Source organism: Geotrypetes seraphini, chromosome 8, assembly GCF_902459505.1.
Source record: "Geotrypetes seraphini chromosome 8, aGeoSer1.1, whole genome shotgun sequence".
Lineage (NCBI taxonomy): Eukaryota > Metazoa > Chordata > Amphibia > Gymnophiona > Dermophiidae > Geotrypetes > Geotrypetes seraphini.
In genome coordinates, this window is record NC_047091.1 from 136,166,709 (window position 1) to 136,183,026 (window position 16,318).

Here is a 16,318-nt window from a genome sequence, read left to right on the forward strand (position 1 = left end):
ATTTCACATCAATTTCTTTGAGCTCCAAGCAATATTTTATGCTCTCAAAGCTTTCCAGAACCTTTTGAGTCCACCTCCTTCGCACAATCAAGTAGCTATGTACTACATAAACAAGCAAGGAGGCAAGGGTTCTCTTCTGTTATGTCAGGAAGCTCAGAAAATCTGGCTTTGGGCAACGGCTCACAGCATTTTCTTAAAAGCTGTTTACGTTCAAGGGGAGAAGAATTCCCTGGCAGACAAACTCAGCAGAATTCTTCAGCCTCACGAATGGACTCTCAACTCTGCGACTCTCCATCTCATCTTTACTCAATGGGGCACTCCTCAGGTGGACTGCAAATTTAAAAGCGAAGTGAAATCTTTCTGCCTCATAAAAAATGATTGAAGTAATTGGCAGTTAATAAGCATTGATTGTAAGGAGGAGGAGGAAAAATTGGTCGATGATTAAACACTTGTAACCTGATAAGCTTGGTATAAAGAGAAAGTTCTTAAGTCCAAGTGGGTTTCTGAGACCCTTACCGCCTTATCCATTCTAGATACCTTATAGTGGGATTACACATATGTTTGAGGTGTACTCTGAAGATCTCACTGCTCCATCTTTTACCGATTCCTGGTAGGGACTTATTTGCGACCCATCACAATCACAAGTTGTCCCAGTTTTGCTCCTGCCTTTACTCTCCTCACCGTCTGAAAGCAGATGCGTTTCTCCTGGATTGGATGGGCCTGTTTCTATATGCATTCCCTCCAACTCCTCTCTGTCAGCCTAACATTGCTAGCAGTCAGCATTTTTGGTTGGCCTAACCAATGTCAGCAAAGGCCTATGGGACATTATATCAATCTGACTCTGGAATGTTGATGCAGATAGATCCTAAATGCTCCTGCACAGAATTCACATACATTAAGCATCCAGCCAGACTGGATTGTTTATCAAGAAGATAGGCTACTTGAGTGGGACAAAGAACCATGCATGCAAGTGTCACACCTTCCTTATCAATTAAACCAACCATTGTTTCAAAACAGTTTACAAATTATAAACGGAAAGATACTGGGACATACAATAGTTTCTATTTTTAGAATAAGATTCCAAACTATGAAAGCCTCCTCTCTGCAACACCCCTCGCTCTGTCTCTGAAACCTGAAGCTTAGACCATCACCCCCCACCCCCCTTTCTCTCTCTCTGGCTCTCCATGGAACATCACGCTTCTCTGTCTCTCTTTTCCTCTGGACTCTGTAAGGCAGGGAAACGGCTTTGCTCTCTCCTTAATTGTAATAATTAATTGTAATCTTTAAGAATCTTGCTTTTCTGTATTTCTATATTATATTCTTTATGCAATCACTTCTGGCTGTGCTTGTCATTTGATTTTACTTCCTAATGAATCTTCTGTGAGGGTATTGAACTCGGGACCTGGCGGACTGTAAGGCTGCCTCACATTACCTCTCCAAATCTGACTTTTTGAGGGGTCTAACCGTACATTTTCCTGTTAAAGACTCTGTTCAAACTCAAACAAGAGTCAGCCACCATGATTCTCATTGCTCCTCGGTGGCACCAGGCAGCATTGGTTCTCCCTTCTACTTCAGCTCAGCACCAGGGAGCCAACTCCTCTACCAATCTTTCCTACTCTGCTTACTCAGAAACAAGGATCGCTTCTATATCCCAACCTGAAATCGTTACACCTGACAGCTTGGTTTCTCTCGGGCTGAACCCATAAGAATTACATCGCTCTCAGCCTGTCCGCAATATTATTGACACCTCCAGGAAACCAACCATGCAACAATGTTATCAACAAAAGTGGACTAGGTTTTCTTCCTGGTGTCTTAAGAACATAAGAACTGCCATCTCCGGATCAGACCCATGGTCCATCGAGTCCGGCGATCCGCACACGCGGAGGCCCAGTCAGGTATACACCTGATGTAGTTTTAGTCACCCATATCCCTCTATGCCTCTCGTAAGGAGATGTGCATCTAATTTGCCTTTGAATCCTAGCACAGTGGATTCCTTAATAACCTCCTTTGGGAGAGCATTCCAGGCGTCTACCACTCGCTGCGTGAAGCAGAACTTCCTGACATTTGTCCTGGACTTGTCCCCCCTTAGCTTCAAACCATGTCCTCTTGTCCGTGTCACATTGGACAATGTAAATAATTTATTTTCCTGCTCTGTTTTATCCATGCCTTTCAGCATTTTGAACGTCTCGATCATATCCCCTCGCAGCCTCCTCTTCTCAAGGGAGAACAGTCCCAGTTTCTTGAGTCGTTCCTCATATTCCAAGTTCTCCATACCTCTTATTAGCTTCGTTGCTCATCTCTGCACCCTCTCCAGCAGTTTTATATCCTTCTTTAGGTTGGGAGACCAATGTTGGACACAGTATTCCAAGTGTGGTCTGATCATTGCTCTATAAAGCGGCATTATGACTTTCTTCGATCTACTCGTGATTCCTTTCTTTATTATGCCTAACATTCTGTTTGCTTTCTTTGCCGCTGCCGCGCATTGTGCCGATGGCTTCAGGGTCCTATCTATCAGTACACCCAGGTCCTTTTCTTGTTCACTCTTACCCAGAGTTGCGCCTGACATTCTATACTCATGTTCCTTATTCTTACTACCTAAATGCATTACTTTGCATTTCTCCACGTTGAACTTCATCTGCCATTGCTCTGCCCATTTCTTTAACTGATACAAGTCGCTCTGGAGTTCCTCGCTATCCTCCTGTGATCTGATTGCTCGGCATAGCTTTGTGTCGTCTGCAAACTTAATGATCTCACTGGATATTCTGTCTTCCAGGTCATTGATATAAATATTAAATAGGATCGGCCCAAGTACCGAGCCCTGGGGCACACCACTAGTCACTTTCTCCCCGTCTGAGAACTTCCCATTTATGCCCACTCTCTGCTTTCTGTTTTCCAGCCATTTGCCTATCCACCTTTGTATATCTCCCTCTATTCCATGGCTTTGTAGTTTCCTGAGAAGTCTTTCATGTGGAACTTTGTCGAATGCTTTCTGGAAGTCCAAATATATTATGTCTACCGGCATTCCACTATCAATTTGCTTGTTCACGGTCTCAAAAAATTGAAGTAAATTCATTAAATATGATTTCCCTTTCCTGAATCCATGTTGACTGGGTTTCAACAAGTCGTGTGTATCTAGGTGCCTGACTATGCTATCCTTGATCAGTGCTTCAACCATCTTTCCAGGGACAGACGTAAGGCTCACAGGTCTGTAGTTGCCCGGTTCCCCTCTCGATCCTTTTTTGAAGATTGGCTATCTTCCAGTCATCTGGTATCTGTCCAGTTCTGATTGTCAGGTTGGCAAGTTTTTGCAATAACTCTCCGATTTCAACCTTCAATTCCTTTAAGACTCTCGGGTGAATTCCATCCGGTCCAGGGGATTTGTCACTTTTAAGTTTGTCGATCTGATAGTATATCTGGTCCAACTCCACTTCAACTGTGGTGAGGCTGTCTTCTATTACTCCACTAAACACTTTCACTGCTTCTGGTATTTTTGCGGTATCCTCCTCCGTAAAGACGGACGCAAAGAAGGAATTTAGTTTGTCTGCAATTTGTTTATCTTCCATGATGTACCCTTTTCTTCCCTGGTTGTCCAGGGGTCCCACCGCCTCTTTTGCGGGTTTTTTCCCTTTCCTTATCAGTGGAACTGGTGTTGGATTAGCTGCTTCATCTGTCTGACTTGTAGGGGTGTTTCCTTATTTGCACCTGAAGGTTAGGCCTCTCTGACATCATCAAGCCTGAACCATCATTTAAGCCTGATCCATTGTCTGCAAAAAATCTTTCCAGCATGAACCTTGCAAGAAGAGTCAAACTCCATTCTCATGGAGATGATGCGGTATATAAACTTAAGGTTTAGATTAGATTAGATTAGATTAGAAAGAAAACATCTTTGCTGTTTCTGCCTGATGCATTCTGGGTATGTACCAGAACTGTATTCTAGTCAAGGACATCCAGTTATGCCTATGTGATCTTCCCATGTGAATCTTGGGGGAGGCATACTCCTATGCTGTGCTTATCTATCGAAGTTGCCTGTGTCTCCCAGACTGTATGAGACTTTATACAGAAAGGCTATTCATCTAAGTTCTGTTTCTGGATTGGTCCGAAGAGGTCATCTGACGAGATCCAAGTGAAAAGGTGCTAATTATAATTTAGTCTGTGTTAGGATGTGGGTGAACTCGCATCTCATCACAGCTGTTCTCCACGCACCTCTTTTATAATAATTAAGACCTGAACAGTTACCTCGTGTGACTTTCTGCCTGAGAGAAAGCGAATGGGACTTTAAACAGATCTGAATTCCATCACATCAAGGAAACCTTTGCTGCCAACCTAAATTATAGCTGCATCAGTGGCTGATGAACTCTTGTTCCTGTAACAGAAGGATTTCTATATCTGCTAAGCTGAGGAGAGACATCTTCCATTTCACCTGATTCTGTGCTAAGGCCTAATTGAATGGTGAGATAAGAAACTTATTATCTTATCAGCTGGGGTTAGATAGAGAATCCTATTGTGATATAGGATAAGGCTTGTAAACCTACTCTTGGTGATAACTGTAATAGATTGCTGCTAATCAGAAATTGTTATTATAAGGAATTGTGTAGTGTGTTTAAGAATTAGTTTTACTTATTTATCTAACAAGTGTGTTGTAATAATTATGTACTGAGTTTCATATATGTAATCAGATATTTTGTGAACAATATTTAGATATTGCTGCTGGCTTGTGAATTATATTTTTCTATTTTCATAATAAAAGTATTTCTCATTAGCCTGGGTCTTGTGTCATGTAAGTAGGCAAAGAAAGTTGAACCTGGATGAGATATTATAATCTTCCCTACAAACTAACAGGTACGTATTTGTTTATGTAACTGATTAGTGGATCATAAATCTTTCTACAGACTCTGGACTCAAATCCACATCTATTAGAGCCCATCTCAGTGCTATTACAGCTTTTCACATGCCAGTTGAGGGAACACCTCTTACTGTTCATCCTTTGGTCTCCAGATTCATGAAAGGACCTTTCAATGTGAAACCACCTCTCAAACCTCCTCCTGTAGTCTGGGACCTTAATGTAGTTATTTCCAGTTTAATGAGGCCATCATTTGAACCAATGGCCAAGGCTCATCTCAAGTTTCTTACCTGGAAAGTTGTCTTTCTTATCTCGCTCACTTCTGCCAGGAGGGTCAGTGAGTTACAAGCGTTGGTGGCAGATCCAACCTTCACAGTTTTTTTCACCATGGTAAAGTGGTTCTGCGCACCCATCCAAAGTTTCTACCGAAAGTTGTTATGGAGTTTCATTTCAATCAGTTGATTGATATCCCAGTTTTTTTCTCTAAGCCTCATTCTCATGCAGGAGAAAGGAAATTAAACACTCTGGACTGAAAACGTGCTTTGGCCTATTACATAGACAGGACAAAGCCACATAGAACATCGCCCCAACTTTTCATCTCATTTGATCCTAATAAGTTGGGGCATCCTGTTTCCAAGAGAACGATTTCCAACTGGGTAGCTGCCTCTATCTCGTTCTGCTATGCTCAGACAGGACTACGCCTGGAGAGTTATGTCACAGCTCACAAAGTCCAAGCTATGGAAGCCTCTGTAGCTTTCCTTAGATCTACTCCTATTGAGGAAATCTGTAAAGCTTCCACCTGGTCCTCAGTTCATACATTCACCTCGCATTATTGTCTGGAGTCTTTCTCTAGATGGGATGGTTACTTCGGCCGGTCAGTATTACAAAATTTATTTTCTTAAAGGCCAACTCTCCTACCATCCCATTCTGGTTAGCTTGGAGGTCGCCCATATGTGAGAATATGCTTCCTGCTTGTCCTGGGATAAAGCACAGTTACTTACCGTAACAGGTGTTATCCAGGGACAGAAGGCAGATATTCTCACAACCCACCCACCTCCCCTGGTTGGCCTCTTAGCTGGTTTTTCTTAACTGATGGACCGCGCGCCTACATCGGGCAGGAAGACACTCGCGCATGTGTGGTGTGGGCTGATTGCAAACTTTCTAAAACTTAAAGTTGCGAATCACTTTTCAAGTGTCCGTACTGGGGCTCCGTCGGTGATGTCACCCATATGTGAGAATATCTGCTTGCTGTCCCTGGATAACACCTGTTACGGTAAATAACTGTGCTATTTGCTGGCTTGGGAGTAGTTGCCACAAGCCTAAACTTGCATTATGTGGGTTAAAGTGCCCAGAACTCAGAATGAGTTCTAGCTACAGTTATAGAAGTAAACAACAATTTAACATAAGATAATACTTTTTTTAATTGGACTAACTTGATACATTTGATGACAATGATAACTGTAGCTCTTGAACGTTGGTTAAGAAATGTATTGCCATCTAATAAAAATCTTTTGAACTGAAAAGAAATGTATTGCCTGCTGTGAATTAATTAAATTTATTTTGATCATTTATACCCTGTTTACAATCATGTACATACACCATATTGGAATTGTTATTGATCTTTTGCTTCGATACATTGAAGTAGACTAACTTGGTAATTGAGAAAGATAGTAGACTAGAAATGGATATTGAGAATTGGTAAAGCAGCACATATGTAATAATAATAATAATAATAATAATAATAGTTTATTTTTATATACCGCCATACCCATGTGAGTTCAAGGCGGTTTACATTGAGTTACATTAGGATCTGCATAGACAGGCAGATTTACAATTATTTGTCAGAATTACAGAGTTGTTATTAGAATTACAGATTTGTTATTAGAATTACAGATTTGTTATTAGAATTACAGAGTAACATAGTTTCAATTATTTATCAGCTTAATTTGAACTAGACAGAGGATGCGGAAAGAGGGGAAGAAAAAGGAGCAGGCCTCATGAGGGGGCCAGATTGGGGAGGGGGGGAGGTATTGTCAGGGGGGGGGAACCTTTCGGGTCTTGTTTGTGGAATAGGTAAGTTTTAAGTGATTTTCTGAACCCGAGGTAATTGGGGGCCTCTAGTATCATTTGTGCTAGCCATGGGTTCAGCTTGGCTGCTTGGAAGGCGAAAGTTCTGTCAAGGAATCTTTTGAAGAGACAATGTTTGGGTGAGGGGAAGGCGAACAGCTGAATACGACGGGATTTGTTGTTGGTGCGGTAGAGGTTGAAGTGAGGATTGATGTAACTTGGTGAGGACCCATTTACCGCCCTGTAACAGAAGCATGCGAATTTGTAAAGGACTCTAGACTCGAAAGGCAGCCAGTGGAGTTGGTGGTAGAATGGGGTGACATGTTCCCATTTCTTTAGGCCAAAGATGAGGCGCACGGCGGTATTCTGGATTATTTTTAGTCTCCTGGTTGTTTTCTTTGTGGCGTTAAGGTAAATGATGTTGCAATAATCTAGAATACTGAGGATGGAGGATTGTACAAGAAGGCGGAAGGAAGTGTCATTGAAGTATTTTTTTATGGTGCGAAGTTTCCAAAGTGCAGAGAAGCTTTTTCTGACGACGAGGTCGGTGTGCTTTTCTAAGGAAAGGTTTTTGTCCAGCGTGACTCCCAGGATTTTTAAGGTTGGTTCGAGGGGGAAGGTCGTACCTTTCAGTTGAATTGTGGTTTCTTTGATTTTGTCATTGGGGGTGGCTAGGAAGAATTTAGATTTATCGGGGTTTAATTTCAGTCTGAATGCTAGCATCCAGAGTTCGATTTGGTTGAGAATGTTTGTAGTGTGGTCGAGTATTTCATGTGACAAGTTAGTGAGTGGGATGGATATTGTGATGTCGTCTGCATAAATAAAGAATTTGAGCTTGAGGTTATGAAGAAGGTTGCCTAGGGAGGCCAGGTAGATGTTGAAAAGGGAGGGGGATAAGGGGGAGCCCTGCGGGACCCCGCAGGTGTTGTCCCAGCTGTAAGAGAAAGAGTTGTTCTTGCATACTTTGTAGGATCTATTTCTTAGGAACCCCTGAAACCAGTTAAGGACCTGGTCTGAGATGCCAATGTGTGCCAGGCATTCTAGGAGGATGGTGTGGTCTACCAGGTCAAAAGCGCTGCTCAGGTCAAGTTGTATGATTAAGGCACTTGAGCCCTGAGTGAAGAGCGTGTGGAGGTGGTCGAGAAGGGAAGCTAAGATGGTTTCCGTGCTGTGGTCAGTGCGAAAGCCTGATTGACAGTCGCTGAGTATGTTAAATTTGTCTAGGTATGTAGAGAGTTCCGCCTTTACCAGCCCCTCCGCAATTTTGGTGAATAAGGGGATACTGGCAATCGGTCTATAGTTAGATGGGGAATTGGGTGGTTCATTCGCATTTTTTATAATAGGGGTGATCATAATGTGGCCTTGCTCAGACGGGAAGTTTCCTGAGGATAGTAGAAAGTTAACCCATGTCGTCATTTTTGCTTTGAAGCAGGGGGGTGCCGTTTTCATGATATTTGGTGGGCATGTGTCTAATTTGCAATGGGAGTGCGTATATTTGTTGTAGTAAGAGTTAAAGGTTTGCCAGTCGATTACTGCGAATTGTTTCCAACTGAGGTCAGCTCTGGCTCCTAGGTCTGGGTTTGATAAGTAGTTGTCTGGGAGAATGGGGAACCGCTCGAGGGGGTTGGGGCTGGGGGGTAGTGTTAATCTTAGTTTTTGAATCTTAGTGTTGAAGAAGTCAGCGAGGGAGTCAGGAGTTAAGGTGGATTCTTCGTGTGTGTTTGTGTGGGTCTCTAAGTTATATAGGTCATTGACCAGTTTGAAGAGATTGCTGCTGTTGGTTTTTATGTTTCCGATCTTGATGGAGTAGAAGTTTTTTCTTTTTTCATTTGTGAGGGTTTTGTAATTTTTTACTTTTTGTCTCCAGGCCGATTTGTGTTCAGGGGATCCCGTTTTTTGCCATAATCTTTCCGCTTTCCTAAGGTCTTTCTTGTATAGCAGCAGATCATGGTCGAACCAGCCTTCTTGGTTGGGGGTTCTAATTTTGCGGGTTTTTGGGGGGGCAATCTCGTTTAGTATGTTGGTACTGGTCTGGATCCAGGATGTCATGAGTTGTTCCGTTTGTTCGGTAGGAATGGTGTTAATTTCGAAGTGGGACCAGAATTCTGTTGGGTCAATCTTTCCTCTAGTAGTGTGGGTTTTGATTGATCTTGTTTTGCCGCTTTTTTGGGGTTTGTTTTGGCATCCGATGGAGAAGGTACATAGGCGGTGGTCGGACCAGAGGGAGTCTGACCAGTTTCCTTGTTTCCATTGTATGCATTGCAAGATTACCTAAGATGATACAAAACTGAACAGTATCAATCAATAACAATATTTGTTTTTAAAGGCATAGTGGAGGCTGGTAATCATAGTGAATGATGAGAGTCCTCTAAAAGAAAGACCTTCTCTTGCTCATTTCCAGCCTCTGTGTTCCTCAAGCAAGTAAATATCATGTGAGTAAGCAACAATTCTTTTTTTTTTTCATGTTTTACAGTTTCAAAACTATTATTCATTATATTGACAATCAGTTTGAACGTTACCTTCATGATGAGAGTGGACTGAACAGACGTCATATTGTGGACAATCGGGTTCATTGCTGCTTCTATTTCATCTCCCCCTTTGGTCATGGGTAAGAACATAGGGGTGGGGGTGGGGGAAGCTGATAGCATGTGATTTAAAAAAAAGAAAGTATGTAATATGTTCATCCTCTTCAGGCAAATTAAGGCTACCATTCTTAAGTAAATATTTATTGGACTAGAGATATCTGATACAGGTATATGTGGGACCACTAAATATTGCTGTATGCTTTAACATTATCAGGTGTTGAGGCCAAATAAATTTGTCTGAGATCTTCTGTTCTTTGCTTCTGGAAAGCAGCAATTTAGCTTGGGAGCAGATGAAACTTGAGCTGTTCTGATTAGCTGTTTCAATCATATGGGTATAGATGGAGAGATGTGTGTTTTCTCATTTTCCTTTCATCCTCCTCTGTGCTTGCTTGGTGTTTAGTAGCATAATCTACACATTCTAGTGGAGGGATGTAGTTTTAGCTCTCATGTTACTAATTGCTTGGTACAAAATTATAATCTGGTCAACTTTTTCCATTTAATATGCTTTGGAATTAGTGGTCCCTGCTGGTTAACTTAGGCCTTAGTGGAATGCATAGAAACATAGAAAGATGACGGCAGAAAAGGGCCAAGGCCCATCAAGTCTGCCCACTCTATAGACCCTCCCCTTAAGATTAGCCAATGTTTTGCCCTGACCCACGTAGGGATCCCACATGGGCGTCCCATTTATTCTTAAAATCTGGCACGCTGCTGGCCTCAATTACCTGTACTGGAAGCTTGTTCCATTGATCAATCACTCGCTCCGTGAAGAAATACTTCCTGGTGTCGCCGTGAAATTTCCCGCCCTTGAGTTTGAGCGGGTGCCCCCTTGTGGTTGAGGGGCCTCTGAGAAGGAAAATGTTATCTTCCACTTCTATACGTCCGGTGACGTATTTAAACGTCTCAATCATGTCTCCCCTCTCCCTGCGTTCCTCGAGAGTGTAGAGCTGCAAATTGTTTAGTCTTGCTTCGTACGAGAGACCTTTAAGCCCTGAGACCATTCTGGTGGCCATCCTTTGGACCGACTCAACCCTCTGCACGTCTTTGCGGTAATGTGGCTTCCAAAATTGCACGCAGTATTCCAGATGAGGTCTCACCATGGTCCTGTACAGTGGCATTATGACAGCAGGCTTTCTGCTGACGAAACTTCTACGGATGCAACCCAGCATCTGCCTTGCCCTTGAGGAAGCCTTCTCCACCTGATTGGCAGATTTCATGTCTGCACTAATGATTACTCCTAAATCTCGTTCCGCTGAAGTCCTGGTCAAGGTCTCCCCGTTCAAGGTATAAGTTCTGCACGGGTTTCTGCTACCTAGGTGCATGACCTTACACTTCCCAGCATTGAAGCCCAGCTGCCAGGTTGAGGACCAGCATTCCAATGTACGCAGGTCCTGCGCCATACTATCTTGTAAATTGCTCTCGCTTACCATGTTACATAGTTTGGCGTCGTCGGCGAATAATGTTACTTTACCTTGAAGCCCTTGAGTCAGATCTCCTATTAATATGTTGAAGAGGAGCGGACCCAAGACCGAGCCCTGAGGCACCCCGCTAGTCACCACCGATGTCTCAGAGAAAGTACCGTTAACCATCACCCTCTGAAGTCTGCCACTCAGCCAATCATTGACCCATGCCGTTAGAGTCTCTCCTAACCCCATCGATTTCATCTTGTTTAACAGTCTGCGATGTGGGACGCTGTCAAAAGCTTTACTGAAATCTAGGTACACTATGTCCAGTGAATCTCCTTCGTCCAGTCTTTTTGTTACCCAGTCAAAGAAGCTGATGAGGTTTCATTGGCAGGACCTACCCTTGGTGAATCCATGTTGATTGGGGTCCCGTAGATTCCCTTCGTCCAAGACCGTGTCCAATTGGCGTTTGATCAGTGTTTCCATAAGTTTGCATACTATCGATGTCAGACTCACCTGTCTGTAATTTGCAGCCTCTGTCCTGCAACCCTTTTTGTGCAGAGGAACGATGTTAGCTGTGTTAGAGGAAAGTAACACTTGGCTGGGTTTTTAAAAATTTTTTTACCTTTATTGAAAATTTTTTTTCAACAGTATACAAAACAAACTCCATACAACAAATAAACATAACATAGCATCATACAGAGTCTTTAGATAACAGCACCACTAATACAAAATCGAGATCTATTGGTGAGATAAGACAATAATGTAAAAGAATGAGAGCAACAACGTCTAATGTCCAGCATAAATAGTCAATCACAAATTCACAGAGACTTATATTGTTGATACCAAGATTCAAAAGAATGCCACTTCTTCTGGAAGGCAGCTAACTGATTCCAATGCATAACTCTCAGCTTACTTACATTACATTACATTAGTGATTTCTATTCCGCCATTACCTTGCGGTTCAAGGCAGATTACATAAGGAGTTTATTTGGACATTTAGGAATACATAAGGAGTTATCTAGGCATTTCTCATGGTTTTACAGAGTGGAGCGTGTTGCTATTGGGGATTGAGATGATTCTTGCTGTGTTAGTTTGTCTTTAAGGATTTCTTGAATAGCAGGGTTTTTATTTATTTTCTGAAGGTTTTGTATACTGTGAATAAACTGAGATAAAGAAGGTACATTTGGTGAAGACCACAATTTAGCCAGCTCCCTACGGGCAACCATCATACAAATATAAATTACCTTAAAATGATGATCATCCATCTCTGGAGGTTGTTATTATAAAAGACAAAGTTTAATATCACACGGTATACAAATTTGAAACATATCGGAAAATAAGTGGGCGTTTGAACTGAGGGATAGTGCCACCACATATGAATAAAAGTCCCTGGAAGTCCACAACCTCTCCAACAGCTATCAGATATAGCAGGGTTATACTTAGATATATGTGAAGGATATAAATACCATCTATAAAGTACCTTGAACCCCTGCTCAATCAAATTTGCAGAAATAGATATTGTATATGTGTTAGCATGTATCTTGTGCAAATCCTGATCAAGCAAAGGTGCACCCAAATCTTGTTCCCACTTCAGTTTATATAGATATTTCCCTTTAACACCCCCTTGGTGATGAGCTTTTTTTTTTTTTTTACCAGGACCACCCAATAACAGTTTTTCCCAAGGGGTGAGTGGTCACTGTAGCCAAGCCTTAAGAGGATGGGAAAATAATTAGTCTCGCTTGCAAATAGATATACCATATATACTCGAATATAAACTGGGATTTTTGGGCCAAAAAATTGGACCAAAAATGGGGGGCCCGGTTTATATTCCGAAATTATTGCAGGCCGATGCCACTGCAAGGCTCTGCACCCTGCCACCCTCCCTGTCCTAACCTCATACCTCTACCGCTGATCTCCAGTGGAGGTGCAGCAGGCAGGAGCAAACTTTCCAAGTTCTTGCCCTGCTGTTAACAGGCTTCCATGAGTGTCTTCGGCCATGCTGAGAAACACGAGCAGGCGTGTGATTTAGGCACTGCTGCTCAGTGCTGAGCGGCTTCCTTAATGGCTCCCGTTAATTCTGGGGACACAGAAGGGAGATAGTTTGTGCAGATGGGATCAGATGGTTGACGGGGACGGGGATTGAGCTCGACGGGACGGGAACAAGTTCATCAGGATGGGGTGGAGACTATGCAACCACAAATCAACAAAATAATAAAAACATCATTTGCAACTATGAGAAACCTAAGACAAGTTCGAAAATTTTTCGACAGAAAACAATTCCAACTTTTGATATAATCTCTAATCTTAGGCTTAATAGACTACTGCAACAAACTATATCTCCCCTGCCCAGCAACCATGATAAAACTATACAAAATAGAGCCCTAAGACTCATCTACTCGCTAAAAAAATATGACCATATCACAGAAGCATATCACGAATCACACTGGCTCCCAATACAAGCAAGAATACACTACAAATTCCACTGCCTACTATATAAATGGAGATAGCCCAACCTACTGGAACAACCGACTAACTCAATCTACCTCAACCAGACACAGGAGAACCCACACACTATTCACACACCCACCTACCAAAAATGTCATATGAAGAAAAATGTACAACAACTAGCCACCAGAGCAGCAAAGCTGGATAGACAACTCACAAATCTGCTATCCTCGACCACAGACTACAAAACGTTCAAAAAAGAAACAAAAACCCTACTCTTCAAAAAATACATTAAACCTCTATAACAGAACCAGACCCGCCCCAAGCTGCACCCAAAACACTATCTACATTGCAAATCAAAAAATATTCAAATCACTCATTAGGCATTTATTAGTATCTTGACAATTCTCATGTAATCATCAAATGTATTTCATAGCATCATAACAATTCTTATGTAATCCACCTTGAACTGTAAGGTAACGGTGGAATAGAAATCACTAATGTAATGTAATTTGGACACCCAGTCTTCCAAATTCCTAAATACAAATAATGCAGAGCAAGGATCAACAAAACCTCTGTCTCTCCTCCCCTTCACATATATCCCCTCCACTATCAAGAAAACTGAATGCGCCAAATTATTACAGAATGCTACACAGAAATATCTTGCTAACAGAATACTACAGTCACACACAATACAGCTTGCATATCAGTGTCCATCAAATTACTGTTGGAGTGTATTGAAGCTTCAGGCGCCTTATTGCCAACTTCGCAGCGTGCCTGTCTGCTGCCAGAATAAGCAAAATCCTTAAGATCTGCAGCTTTCTTCTTACTCATATTGAACATAACTAGTACTCACAGAGATGTTGGAAACAAGCAAATTAATGATGCTTTAGCACCAGATGTTAACAGATTCCCTCCGGTTGGAGAGGAGCCATGGGCCCAAGCTGCTATTTGGACCGATGATGTCACTTCCTCCTCACACTTGCTGGTTTTAAGGACATTGGGAATACTGAATGTGCTGCAAGTTGAGTTCCTGCTGTTTTCTTGTGGCGTTTAGAGGGAAGAGTTAATTAAATTGTGTGCATGAGGTCTGAGCATACAGCTTATGCTGTCCTTGACCCTGGTCTGATGAGAAATGATCTGTGAAGCCCCTGTGTGACAAACCCTCACTGAATCCTTGCTGAGATAGCAGAGCTTTGTATTTTCTCTCACTTTTGCTGTAAAGTTTTTACATGATAGGCAACAAAGACAGTGAATGGTGACTTCCATTTTGGGAGACTCCATGGGTGTCTCACACAGGAGGGTGGCTTCAGTGCCTTTGACTAAATGCTGTCTTCTGCCAGAGTACTAAGGCCTGCTAAAACATGATCCCAGAATGATTTCTCTGGTTAGAGTAGTGGACTGAGAACCAGGGATGCTGCAACTCCTTGTGATCTTGGGTAAGTCGCTTAACCATCCTTTGCCTCAGGTACAAATGTAGACTATGAGCGCTCTGACAGGAAAATACCTACTGTTCCTGAATGTAATGTGCTTTAAGCTACAGCTGATGTGAGCAAAATCCAAAATCCCTTCACTCTCCTCTTCCTTTCTTAACTGTTGGCTGTGTTTTGGGATGTTCTAGACTAAAGCCACTGGATGTGGAATTTATGAAGGCTCTGCATGGAAAAGTGAATATTGTTCCAGTGATTGCCAAAGCAGATACGCTCACACTGAGAGAGAGAGAGAGACTGAAGAGGCGGGTAGGTATTACTGGCTTCTGTACTGTACTTTTTACTCTGAGCATTTAGGAGCATAGTGCACTACAAAGGTACTGCGGGTACAATGGAAAAATTTGTAATTTTGTTGATCAGAAATATGTAAGAGCAGATGAGCACCAGCAGGTGATAGATGCACTCTCTGTAAGGAATTATAGATGGTATCAAGCATGTTCAAGCACTAATGTGTATCAAATGTGGCTTTATTCATGAACAGTTCACTTGTATAGTATGAGAATGAAATTGTGTATGCCAAAGGAAGCTGCTGTCTTTAATATAATTATGCCCTGAAAGGAGCTCATTAAGTCTGATGTTAGCAATTCTGTTTTCTGCACATATAACTGGAAAGCATATGCATGCTGAGAAAAAGTATAGTTGTCAGTTTTCCTTGCTGAAGTGTTGGCAATGTGAAAAATTTTATGTATAGAGCAGCTCCTGGAAGTACAGCTCATTTTTCATTATTTCCTCCCTGTTACCTAATTTAATTTAAGTTGGGAGGATGGGATATATATATATATATATATTTAATTTGGGAGGATAGGATATCTATATAATAAAACCGTAGGCGGCGCATGCGCAGTCTTATCAGCGTGCTTCCATGATCCGTATGTCCGTGGCCGCCAAGACTGCAGCATGCCCCGCGCTTACTACGGCCCCACCGCAGCTCAGTTCGGCACGGCGGTTTCCCCAGATAGGGGAAGCCGAAAAACTCAATCCCGCCTCATGGTCCTGCCGCCGCTCAAGAATCCCCCCCCCAAATCCTCCTGCAACAGCAGAAGCAGCAGCGGTTTTCCCTTCCCCTCCAGGTCCCTGCTGAGTAGTTGAAACATTTTCCCCCACCCCCCATTCCCTTCTTACCTTGAGCTGCCCTGCTCCGTTCGGCCCCTCCCCCTTCCCTTCCCGTGTGCTGGCCTGCTGCGGCTGAAGGTTTTTTTTCGGCGACTCCTCCTGTTAAAACTCCCCCCCCCTCCCGCAACCGCTCCTGTTCAAAGCGGCCTGCTGAGGTTCGCGGCCGCTGTAACGAACCTCGCAGGCCGCTCTCCACATGGTAGCACGTTCCCTCTGACGCAATCGCGTCAGAGGGAACATGCTACCGAGTTGGAGAGCGGCCTGCGAGGTTCGTTACAGCGGCCGCGAACCTCAGCAGGCCGCTTTGAACAGGAGCGGTTGCGGGAGGGGGGGGGGGAGTTTTAACAGGAGGAGTCGCCGAAAAAAACCTTCAGC

The 16,318-nt window shown here is 42.8% G+C and overlaps 1 protein-coding gene across 2 annotated transcripts in view; it reads left to right on the forward strand.

The window, feature by feature from the left end:
* Positions 1-16,318, forward strand: part of LOC117365401 (septin-2A) — a 117,536-nt gene that overhangs the window by 43,264 nt on the left and 57,954 nt on the right. For both annotated transcript variants that reach the window (XM_033955800.1, XM_033955801.1), the window contains exons 6-7: positions 9,381-9,515; positions 14,962-15,079. In XM_033955800.1, coding sequence (XP_033811691.1) covers positions 9,381-9,515; positions 14,962-15,079 — 253 coding nt within the window. The remainder of the gene's footprint in view (positions 1-9,380; positions 9,516-14,961; positions 15,080-16,318) is intronic.